Source organism: Salmo salar, chromosome 01 (genome assembly GCF_965601325.2).
Source record: "Salmo salar chromosome 01, fSalSal1, whole genome shotgun sequence".
Taxonomy (NCBI): Eukaryota; Metazoa; Chordata; class Actinopteri; order Salmoniformes; family Salmonidae; genus Salmo; species Salmo salar.
Genome location: NC_138291.1, coordinates 24386015 through 24398632, shown reverse-complemented (window position 1 = coordinate 24398632; position 12618 = coordinate 24386015). Strand labels below are relative to the sequence as shown.

The 12618-nt window shown below is 44.1% G+C and overlaps 1 protein-coding gene across 2 annotated transcripts in view; it reads right to left on the bottom strand.

The window, feature by feature from the left end:
* The window catches only part of ldlrap1b (low density lipoprotein receptor adaptor protein 1b), a 73936-nt gene that overhangs the window by 6859 nt on the left and 54459 nt on the right, over positions 1–12618 (bottom strand). Inside the window, exon 6 of one of the 2 annotated variants that reach the window (XM_014160478.3) lies at positions 4793–4888. The exons of the other annotated variant lie outside the window; for it this stretch is intronic. Within the exon in view, the coding sequence (XP_014015953.1) occupies positions 4793–4888 (96 nt within the window). The remainder of the gene's footprint in view (positions 1–4792; positions 4889–12618) is intronic. 2 annotated transcript variants of the gene reach the window in all.

Below are 12618 nucleotides of genomic sequence, written 5' to 3'. Positions count from 1 at the left end.
TAAACATACTACATTAATCTCAGAGGGAAGAACCAAACTTTCAACATCAACAGCATTGCAGGACTTCTGTACAGACATCTATTACATATCTTATTGTCACATACTAACACCAAAACCCCACGCACACTTATGACCATCATGTGCAAACATAACAGTAACCTGAATCATGCAGACAAAGGCCATTATGGGAATCATTAGGATCAAGCCTTCCTTATTACCCCTCATAATGTGTGTCATCAACATGGAAGGTTTGGGGCGGCAGGTAGCCTAGTGGTTAGAGCGTTGGGCCAGTAACCGAAAGGTTGCTAAATTGAATCCCAGAGCAGACAAGGTAAAAATCTGTCGTTCTGCCCCTGAACAAGGCAGTTTAACCCACTGTTCCTAGGCCGTCATTATAAATAAGATTTTGTTCACCTGACTTGCCTAGTTAAATAAAGGTAAAATAAAATTAAAAAAACATGCCGTCTGTTGTTTGTCACTTATTGTCTTATTGATAAGTGGGCATGGAAAAATCCCCCGACACACACACCTCACCATGATGATGACTGTGCTGTAATGGGATCGTCTCCAATGGCTGCTGTGGACGCAGCTGTTTAATAGGGTTGGGAATCGTGTGTGTGTGCGCTGGGGCTGCGCCATGTGTGCTTATTGATTCCCTGGTCTGACAGACAGGTTTCAGTCCCCTGAGAAGAGAAGGTCAAATCTCAGTAGGTTCTCTAAATCTGTCTCAAAGTTGAACTTGGGTCTATTAATAACCTCATATATTTCCTCCTCCTTTCTCTACATAACAGGAGGCCCCCAAAAGAGGAAGGCTCATAAATGATCAACTCAGCCATCGCAGCAGTTCCCCCCCCTCCACTGGTTCCCTCCATCAACACGTTCCCTCCATCAACACGTTCCCTCCATCAACACGTTCCCTCCATCAACACGACCTCTGACATTTACTGCATCTTCCCTATCACTAAGAAGGCCATTATTAGCAGGTGATTATTCATTGTATCGGTCTGTCTGGGATGGTGAAGGACGCAGGGGGGCACCACTGCACTGTTCATCACCACATTGGGTCGGGGGCTGTGTGCGGAGGGCTTAGGTTGAGAGTGGGATAGGTGTGGGGGCTTGGAATGGGTCTGGGCACCGTCTGGCAGTCTGGCCCCAGGGAGTGAGTGGCAGATTGAGTATCATTTTACAGGCCTCTCAGGAACTACATCTCCAAGTAGAGGACACAGGAACTACATCTCCAAGTAGAGGACACAATAACTACATCTCCAAGTAGAGGACACAGGAACTACATCTCCAAGTAGAGGACATAAGAACTACATCTCCAAGTAGAGGACATAAGAACTACATCTCCAAGTAAAGGACACAGGACTACATCTCCAAGTAGAGGACACAAGAACTACATCTCCAAGTAGAGGACACAGGAACTACATCTCCAAGTAGAGGACACAGGAACTACATCTCCAAGTAGAGGGCACAAGAACTACATCTCCAAGTAGAGGGCACAGGAACTACATCTCCAAGTAGAGGACACAAGAACAACATCTCCAAGTAGAGGACACAGGAACTACATCTCCAAGTAGAGGACACAGGAACTACATCTCCAAGTAGAGGACATAAGAACTACATCTCCAAGTAAAGGACACAGAACTACATCTCCAAGTAGAGGACACAGGAACTACATCTCCAAGTAGAGGACACAGGAACTACATCTCCAAGTAGAGGACACAGGACTACATCTCCAAGTAGAGGGCACAGGAACTACATCTCCAAGTAGAGGACACAGGACTACATCTCCAAGTAGAGGACACAAGAACTACATGTCCAAGTAGAGGACACAGGAACTACATCTCCAAGTAGAGGACACAGGAACTACATCTCCAAGTAGAGGACACAGGAACTACATCTCCAAGTAGAGGACACAGGAACTACATCTCCAAGTAGAGGGCACAGGAACTACATCTCCAAGTAGAGGGCACAGGAACTACATCTCCAAGTAGAGGGCACAGGAACTACATCTCCAAGTAGAGGGCACAGGAACTACATCTCCAAGTAGAGGGCACAGGAACTACATCTCCAAGTAGAGGGCACAGGAACTACATCTCCAAGTAGAGGGCACAGGAACTACATCTCCAAGTAGAGGGCACAGGAACTACATCTCCAAGTAGAGGGCACAGGAACTACATCTCCAAGTAGAGGGCACAGGAACTACATCTCCAAGTAGAGGGCACAGGAACTACATCTCCAAGTAGAGGACACAGGAACTACATCTCCAAGTAGAGGACACAGGAACTACATCTCCAAGTAGAGGACACAGGAACTACATCTCCAAGTAGAGGACACAGGAACTACATCTCCAAGTAGAGGACACAGGAACTACATCTCCAAGTAGAGGACACAGGAACGACATCTCCAAGTAGAGGACACAGGACTACATGTCCAAGTAGAGGACACAAGAACTACATGTCCAAGTAGAGGACACAGGAACTACATGTCCAAGTAGAGGACACAGGAACTACATGTCCAAGTAGAGGACACAGGAACTACATGTCCAAGTAGAGGACACAGGAACTACATGTCCAAGTAGAGGACACAGGAACTACATCTCCAAGTAGAGGACACAGGAACTACATCTCCAAGTAGAGGACACAGGACTACATCTCCAAGTAGAGGACACAAGAACTACATGTCCAAGTAGAGGACACAGGAACTACATCTCCAAGTAGAGGACACAGGAACTACATCTCCAAGTAGAGGACACAGGAACTACATCTCCAAGTAGAGGGCACAGGAACTACATCTCCAAGTAGAGGGCACAGGAACTACATCTCCAAGTAGAGGGCACAGGAACTACATCTCCAAGTAGAGGGCACAGGAACTACATCTCCAAGTAGAGGGCACAGGAACTACATCTCCAAGTAGAGGGCACAGGAACTACATCTCCAAGTAGAGGGCACAGGAACTACATCTCCAAGTAGAGGGCACAGGAACTACATCTCCAAGTAGAGGGCACAGGAACTACATCTCCAAGTAGAGGGCACAGGAACTACATCTCCAAGTAGAGGGCACAGGAACTACATCTCCAAGTAGAGGACACAGGAACTACATCTCCAAGTAGAGGACACAGGAACTACATCTCCAAGTAGAGGACACAGGAACTACATCTCCAAGTAGAGGACACAGGAACTACATCTCCAAGTAGAGGACACAGGAACTACATCTACAAGTAGAGGACACAGGAACGACATCTCCAAGTAGAGGACACAGGACTACATGTCCAAGTAGAGGACACAAGAACTACATGTCCAAGTAGAGGACACAGGAACTACATGTCCAAGTAGAGGACACAGGAACTACATGTCCAAGTAGAGGACACAGGAACTACATGTCCAAGTAGAGGACACAGGAACTACATGTCCAAGTAGAGGACACAGGAACTACATGTCCAAGTAGAGGACACAGGAACTATATGTCCAAGTAGAGGACACAGGAACTACATGTCCAAGTAGAGGACACAGGAACTACATCTCCAAGTAGAGGACACAGGAACTACATCTCCAAGTAGAGGACACAGGAACTACATCTCCAAGTAGAGGACACAGGAACTACATCTCCAAGTAGAGGACACAGGAACTACATCTCCAAGTAGAGGACACAGGAACTACATCTCCAAGTAGAGGACACAGGAGCATGTGCCCACACCCACGCACACACAATAGTTTGTGTGGCAAGCAGAAAACTGGCAGAGGGAAGATGGGAGGTGGGTATCATGTCTCCTGAATAAAGCTGAATGGTCTCCAGCAACACTCCTTCCTGAGGCTCCCAGGAGGTAAATACTTACTGTAAGCACTTTGCATCTCAGTCAATACCACTTCCTTATGGGTCTAACCCACACATCCCTCTATGGGACTATGAATAATAGCTCAAGGACAGCCAAAAGATAAAAGGGACAGGGCTGCAATCCCCTTACACCAAGCCTCTCTGTTACAAAAAGACGGGCCTAATCCTATTGTAATCGTGAGCTGATCCAGTCCCATCTCATGTTAACAGTATCAGATGAGATTTAGAGGGATCCCACTCTGGCAGGCTGGGGTCCACCTGGCCAGACTAGGGGGACGCATGGCCAAGCTGATGTTTTAAGTCTGCTCTCTCTGCGTCACACAGTGACTGACCCGTGATCCCCTCACAGAGGAGGGGGAGAACAGGGAGAACATGGTGTGCCAGAAGTACTGTAGAGTGAAGGGTGAGCGTCATCCTCTCTCAGGCTCTGGATCAGGAACGTAGCACTTCAGGGCCTAAAACTGCACAGGCCTCACCAGCAGGATTTGAGGAAACGGTCACAGGGACTAGAATCTCTCTGCTTACAGAATTCTACAGAAGAGGAGCTAATAGCCACAAAGAATGTAGATCCCTCACGCTTTTCAAACAAACAGTGTTTCCTGCTGTTGGACTTCTCTCAAGTGTCCATGGTAGAAGTCACTGTTCTCCTTAACATTCCACAGTGCAACATTTATTTGAAAAACAAATAGCTCAAATAAGAGAGACAAGATCCTGAGAAAAACAGATCACCATCACTTCCTACTGAAGTATTGATCATGTCTACGTTAGTATCTTCAGGAGAATAAAGACTGTAACCAGCGTGAGGGAAGGATGGTGGACAGAGATGTAGACGGAGGAGACTTAACAAGCACCAGATTGACATAGTCACCTGCCCTGGGCTATATGAATAGCCTACCGATTAAATATCATCCCATCCCTGAGGCCCTCAGGCTGAGACTTCAGGCTGGTGACTCACCTCCTGCCTTCAGACTGCCCAGTCTGACCGAGCTCTCTGACTGGCTACTACTTGCTCCTTCCCCATCTGACCCAGACTTTACGTGTTTCTCCTTCTCTGTGGGAGAGAGAGAGAGAGAGGGAAAAAGAGAGACCGTCAGCGAAATACAGGAGAATATTTACATCTAGCTGATCATGTTTGTGATGTCTGTAAATCATAGTTGATCATTCTCAGCAGATATCGAGCACTTGACCAAACACTAATATTTAGACAAGATGCCACAAAGACCACAAGCTCTGTAGTAGCTACACTTACACATGTCAGTCAGTAGCCACTGGCAAGGAGATTTAAATAGGGCAGAACCAAACACTGGTCATGTCTGTAGCTTCAGGACCCAGTCAGGCAGGCAGGTCCTCCTTTGCCTTAATAAGGAGCATCTGGGTCACATGGATAAGGCCTGTCTTCTCTCCTAACATTCTCACCTGCTGGGAGCAGGGCTTATGTTGAGCACAGACCCAAAGAGCTTTCCTGGGATTTCCTGGATAATCTGAATGCTTTTCTCTGAATTTCAGTCTCAGTCTACACAGTATGGTTTATATACCTAGAGAAGAGTCTCTACAGGAAGTATAGTCCTATAAAATGCACACACAAACATACACATGTATGGACACACAGTGCATTCGGAAAGTATTCAGACCCCTTGAATTTTTCCAAATTTTGTTACGTTAGAGCCTTATTCTAAAAATTATTAAATTGTTGTTTTTCTGCACACAATATCCCATAACAACAAAGCAAAAACAGGTTTTTAGAAATGTTTGCAAATGTATTAAAAGTAAAAAAAACTGAAATACAGTGCCTTGCAAAAGTATTCAACCCCCTTGGCGTTTTTCCTATTTTGTTGCATTACACCCTGTAATTGAAATATATTTTTATTTGGATTTCATCTAATGGACATACACAAAATTGTCCAAATTGGTAAAGTGAAATGAAAAAAATAGCTTGTTTCAAAAAATTCTAAAACAAAAATAACTGAAAAGTGGTGCGTGCATATGTATTCACCCCCTTTGCTATGAGGCCCATACATAAGATCTGGTGCAACCAATTACTTTCAGAAGTCACATAATTAGTTAAATAAAGTTCACCTGTGTACAATCTAAGTGTCACATGATCTCAGTATATATAATGATACAAACCCCCCAGAACAGGTGTGTGTGTGTGTGTATATATATATATATATATATATATATATATATATATATATATATATATATATATATATATATATATATATATATATATATATATATACATACATATACATATACACACACACACACCTGTTCTGAAAGTATATACATACATATACATATACACACACACACACCTGTTCTGAAAGGCCCCAGAGTCTGCAACACCACTAAGCAAGGGGCACCACCAAGCAAGCGGCACCATGAAGACCAAGGAGCTCTCCAAACAGGTCAGGGACAAAGTTGTGGAGAAGTACAGATTAGGGTTGGGTTATAAAAAAATATCAGAAACTTTGAACATTCAACGGAGCACCATTAAATCCATTATTAAAAAATGGAAAGAATATGGCACCACAACAAACCTGCCAAGAGAGGGCCGCCTACCAAAACTCACAGACCAGGCAAGGAGGGCATTAACCAGAGAGGCAAAAAAGAGACCAAAGATAACCCTGAAGGAGCTGCAAAGCACTTTAAGCTGTACACTCCACAGAGCTGCGATTTATGGAAGAGTTGCCAGAAAAAAAGCCATTGCTTAAAGAAAAAAAATAAGCAAACACATTTGGTGTTTGCCAAAAGGCATGTGGGAGATCTCCCAAACATATGGAAGAAGGTACTCTGGTCAGATGAGACTAAAATGGAGCTTTTTGGCCATCAAGGAAAATGCTATGTCTGGTGCAAACCCAACACCTCTCATCAGCCCGAGAACAGCGTCCCCACAGTGAAGCATGGTGGTGGCAGCATCATGCTGTGGGGATGTTTTTCCATCAGCAGGGCCTGGGAAACTGGTCAGAATTGAAGGAATGATGGATGGCGCTAAATACAGAGAAATTCTTGCGGGAAACCTGTTTCAGTCTTCCAGAGATTTGAGACTGGGATGGAGGTTCACCTTCCAGCAGGACAATGACCCTAAGCATACTGCTAAAGCAACACTCAAGTGGTTTAAGGGGAAACATTTAAATGTCTTGGAATGGCCTAGTCAAAGCCCAGACCTCAATCCAATTGAGAATCTGTGGTATGACTTAAAGATTGCTGTACACCAGCAGGAACCCATCCAACTTGAAGGAGCTGGAGCAGTTTTGCCTTGAAGAATGGGCAAAAATCCCAGCGGATAGATGTGCCAAGCTTATAGAGACATATCCCAAGAGGCTTGCAGCTGTAATTGCTGCAAAAGGTGGCTCTACAAAGTATTGACTTTGGGGGGGTGAATAGTTATGCACGCTCAAGTTCTGTTTTTTTTGTCTTATTTCTTTCACAATCAAAAAATATTTTGCATCTTCATGTTGTTGTGTAAATCAAATGATACAAACCCCCCAAAAATAAATTTTAATTCCGGGTTGTAAGGCAACAAAATAGGAAAAATGCCAAGGGGGATGAATACTTTCGCAAGGCACTGTATCACATTTACATAAGTATTTCAGACCATTTACAGGGATTACAAGTCTTCTTGGATATGACGCTACAAGCTTGGCACACCTGTATTTGGTGAGTTTCTCCCATTCTTCTCTGCAGATCCTCTCAAGCTCTGTCAGGTTGGATGGGGAGCGTTGCTGTACAGCTATTTTCAAGTCTCTCCAGAGGGTGGGTTCAAGTCTGGGCTCTGGCTGGGCCACTCAAGGACATTCAGAGACTTGTCTCGAAGCCACTCCTGGATTGTCTTGGCTGTGTGCTCAGGCTCATTGTCCTGTTGGAAGGTGAACCTTCACCCCAGTCTGAGGTCCTGAGCACTCTGGAGCATGTTTTCATCAAGGATCTCTCTGTACCTTGCTCCGTTCATCTTTCCCTTGATCCTGACTAGTCTCCCAGTCCCTGCCGCTGAAAAACATCCCCACAGCATGATGCTGCCATCACCTTGCTTCAAATTCCAAGTGGGCTGTCATTTGCCTTTTACTGAGTGGCTTACATAAAGTCCTGATTGGTAGAGTGCTGCAGAGATGGTTGTCCTTCTGGAATGTTCTCCCAGAGTAAGGTACTTCTGTTTTTTATTTGTAATAAAATGTGCAAAATTGTCTAAATCCTATTTTCTCTTTGTCATTATGGGGTATTGTGTGTAGATTGATGAGGGGAAAAAATGATCTAATCCATTTTAGAATAAGGCTGTAACATAACAAATAAAAAGGGAAGGGGTCTGAATACTTTCTGAATGCACTGAACATATCCACTATGGGTATGCATTGCATGCATGTCTCCATTCCCCTATGATAAATGGTGAGTTTTATTCCTGACGCACAAACACATACTTGTGATGCACTCAAGCAAACGAAAACACAGTATCTGAGCAGGCTTGGTCATTCTTAAAAGGCCTGGCTGCTGACCTACTGTACCTAATGCTTCCATTACAGTCAGTGGAGATTAAAAGCACATATCAGCCTGTCCCTTGGGGGCATTGGTTACATTAAAGCCTTTTTAGGATTCCTTAGCCATCGTCCAGCTGAAGCATAAAAAAAACATAGCCCCTCTCCTGTGAGTCCCATTCTCCAGGAGAGCCAAGGTGGCTGAGTGGTGACTGGGTTCTAAACCATTCCCTGGGCGACTGCACCCTTATTTCCACTGAACTGGATAGACCCCAGATAGGGTGAGAGAGAGTGTCATCAAGCATTGAAACAATTCCAAATAATATTGAGAGGCAAAATCAAAGCTATGTGTTTACTGTAAACTACACTTCAAATCGCTATCTCTCATGCAGAGAGATGAGAGCTTAAAGATTTGGGTCAGGGATGCGATTTACAGAAATATGGTGGGGTGGGGGTGCAATGATGTACAGCAAAGAGACAACCACCCTGATGTTCCTACCCACAATCCTCTAGGGCCATGTAACTCACGGAGCAGTCTCAAAGCTTTTTGGTTCTCTCTCCTTCTGCCACAAGAGAACACAACTACTTCCTTTGATATCTCCCCAAAGCCCCACTCCTTTCTACTCCTCTCCCTCATCAGCCACATTGTGTAGAACAAGACAAGACGCAGCAAAGCACATCAGAGGGGTTAGCACTCCTGATGGCTCAGAGTCTGAGCAAACTCTGACGAGGGACAAGGGGGGAAAGATTGAGAGGACGAGGAGAGAGCGCAAGGGGAGAAAAGTCTACACTCCTAATTTGCAGCTTTAATATTCATTTTTTAAATGCAGAGTGGAACACAGAAGCGGGGAAACTAAACAGCCCTCTGCTGCCTTGATCTCTGAAAAATAATGAAATAAAATGGAAATGCATTCAAATTAAAACACTATCAAAAGGCTCTGTGGTAAACACAACCTTCTCCTGCCCAAAACCACTAAAAAGGGGGGAGTAAATGAAAGGCTAGGGGGTGTAAAGGGATGAATAAATAACCTCTCCTTCACTCTCTCAGTGAGACAGGATCAACTCCACAGGCACCCAGCTGTCACAGACAGGACTGAACTGCCATTGTCACATACTCTCCCCCTCCCTCACCGCCTCATCCCGGACAGGTACAAACAGAATGAGGGGTTTAGACAAGAAAAACAGCAACTTCACAAGGATCTAGGTAGATGTTTGAGCGGGATGGAGTTCTACATCCGCTCCCACTAAAACCTGCAGCTTTTCATACCACACCTGCCCGCTCCTGCTGGTTTTCAGTTAATAGGCTAGATGTAGTTAAAGAGAGCAGAGTTGGAGAGAGAGCGGATGCTTGCACTTTCTCTTGAACTAAGTTTTGGAAATACGTAGCCTACCTTTTAGGAGTGGGAACATTTGTAGGCAAAGACAATTAAATGGGTAATAAATATTTATTGAAAAAAAAGGAAAAAGATGCAACGCTCGCTCACCATGGTATGCACGTTGCAATTTTTTGATCGCACCTCAACTCACGTTGGTTGAGTGCCCTCTACTTCTCTGTATTATCAATATTTATTTTACAGACACTGTAGTAAACTACAGCCTAATCATATTTAAGTTAATATCCTTGGAAAGATAACTGCCACATGATTCTCAGTCCAAGCATAGGCAGCCTACTCTATTTCATTGAGACCACACATATAGCCTAATGTAGGACGCACTTGATCTCGCACGCCAAACTACTGTAGGAGAGGTAGGCTACTGAAATTGAAGAAGCAAATTCTGAGAGTGTGAATAATGCGTCAAAGGCTACTAATGCATACAAAGCATTAAGACGACTGTTTCCAAATAATATGCGGGACAAAAATAAAATGTCATCCCAAAGTTGTCTGACCACCCGAAGAATGAAAACTGCAGAGTGCGCCCGCAATGATCTCTGTCGGGACCCGCAGGTCTATGCAGCCATCTAGATCCAGTTGCCAGACTAGATCCACAGTCACAAAATACATTTGGAAACATCTAGAAACAAAAGATAACCGTATGCTTGTTGCAACTGAATCTTGATAAGACTAGACATTTTATATCAAACAAGAAGAATGGACATCTGATTCTAAGGCACTATGTTCAGAAGACAACATAGTGAGAGAGGGTGTGCTATATGGAGGTGTGAATAGGGCTGTGGCGGTCAAGAAATTGTCAGCTGGTGATTGTCAAGCAAATATCTGCCAGTCTCACGGTAATTGACCATTAATTAACATAAATACATTTTGCATCGCCTGGCTTCCACACATAGCCTACAAGCCACTGATGCAGATCTTTGGAACATCTACATTTTAAAAAGTAAAATAAACCCATAGCCTACACCATCACAATACATTCATGATGTATTTTAGACAGGTCTAAAGAAACAAGATGTGAAGAAAATGTAGTCTATTTCAGAAGGACAGAATAGCATACTCTGTGTCCTTATGTTAGGCCCTGATCTGGCTATACCATATGGCTGTGGGCTACACTAGTTTAGAGGTCGGCCGATTATGATTTTTCAACGTCGATACGGTACCGATTATTGGAGGACCAAAAAATGCCAATACTGATTAATCATCCGATTTTTATATATATATTTGTAATAATGACAATACTGAATGAACACTTACTTTAACTTAATATAATATATCAATAAAATCAATTTAGTCTCAAATAAATAATGAAACATGTTCAATTTGGTTTAAATAATGCAAAAACAAAGTGTTGGAGAAGAAAGTAAAAGTGCAATATGTGCCATGTAAGAAAGCTAACGTTTAAGTGCCTTGCTCAGAACATGGGACACCAAACGCTGGTGGTGGTGGTGGGGGGGTCCCGAGACACAAAGGGGGGGAATACAGGCCCAGACCCATGATGAGCCTCTACGTGCAACACTGTACGAGGCCGCCCGATCAGGAAACAAATCAAGTTGTAAACTTCCATGAGAACAAAGAGGAGCGGACAAGCCCCTTAACGGGGATAACCTTAGAGTACACCTTGAGATATCACTGAGGTGTCCAACACTGGCTTTCCACCACCCACAAAAAAATGGTAACGCGTTCCGGTAGGATAACATTACGCAAGCAATTGGTAGAGTAGCTGGTCCCCTTGGGTACCAGTACCAATGCCAGCAACAGTCAGTCCAGCCACAATCAGTAAGAAGGTTTGAGACCTAACAATTCGAATTGCCCTTGATAACAGATGAGGCAGTAGTCACTCAGATTGCAACACATGGAAGGGAATCTCCAAAACACTCTTCTGATCATTAACACACATGCCGCTAATAAATAGAACCCTCCATTCAGGAGGAAGGTTATTAGAATTCACGAACCATGATCACACCAAGTAAGACTGGTTCAGTTTGTAGCCCCCTGAGTGAGGTCAGAGAGCGTATCAGCCTGGTGGAACCGCGCCTTTTGAATGAACTGTATAAAATGATGGGATAAGAATTAACATCAGACCAGAAAGACATTGAGCTACAGCTCACATTTAAAGTGGTTGGAACTCTTAATCTCAACACGAGGTAGAGACGATAGTCACCTCCCGGACAATCACTCGTACGGCTGATTAGCTGTCCTAAGTAAAGTATCAAGAAAAGTGTAATTAAGTGGGACCATTCTACTACTCTTCTCAAATCACTGTATTCCGCTACTCTCATCACCCCACTGAGAACCATCGACATGGCTGGCTTGCCTATCTTCAAAGAATCATCTTCCAGCGCGAGTGGAAGTAGAGTGAGCTCTGTAGTTCGGTTCAGGACTACGCGACAGGTTGCCGGATGCCTGGCGACGGCAAAGGAGAGCAACAGTCAGTCCCTCCAGGATTCCGTGATTCTGCGATTGCATAATTCAACGCAAAACCATCCAATCAGCACATATTATGCGAGAGCTCGCAATTTTGACCAATCAAGGTGAGTGGCGTTTTACTCAAACTTGTACTCCGCTAACCTTGGCTTTAGTAGGGTGGTCGGCACTCTGCTCTCCCCAGTCTGTCTATGGAGAGCGCTGCTCAAAGCACTGAGTGCAATTTGTCAGCTTTGCCGTTTTAAACTCTCTGTAAAACTTAATGTTCCACAACCAATGACTCCGCAGTGGAGCAACTGATATGGAGGAGGATGAAATGGACGATTACATTAAGATATAGGCCTAGATGAGAAATGGACGATTACATTAAGATATAGGCCTAGATGAGCTAGGCCCTTGGTCATCCTCCCACCTCTCATTATGTTCAGAAAGAGCTGCGTTTGTTCAAAAAAACAAACAGCCCAAAAGAGCACTGTGTATCTAATTTTTTC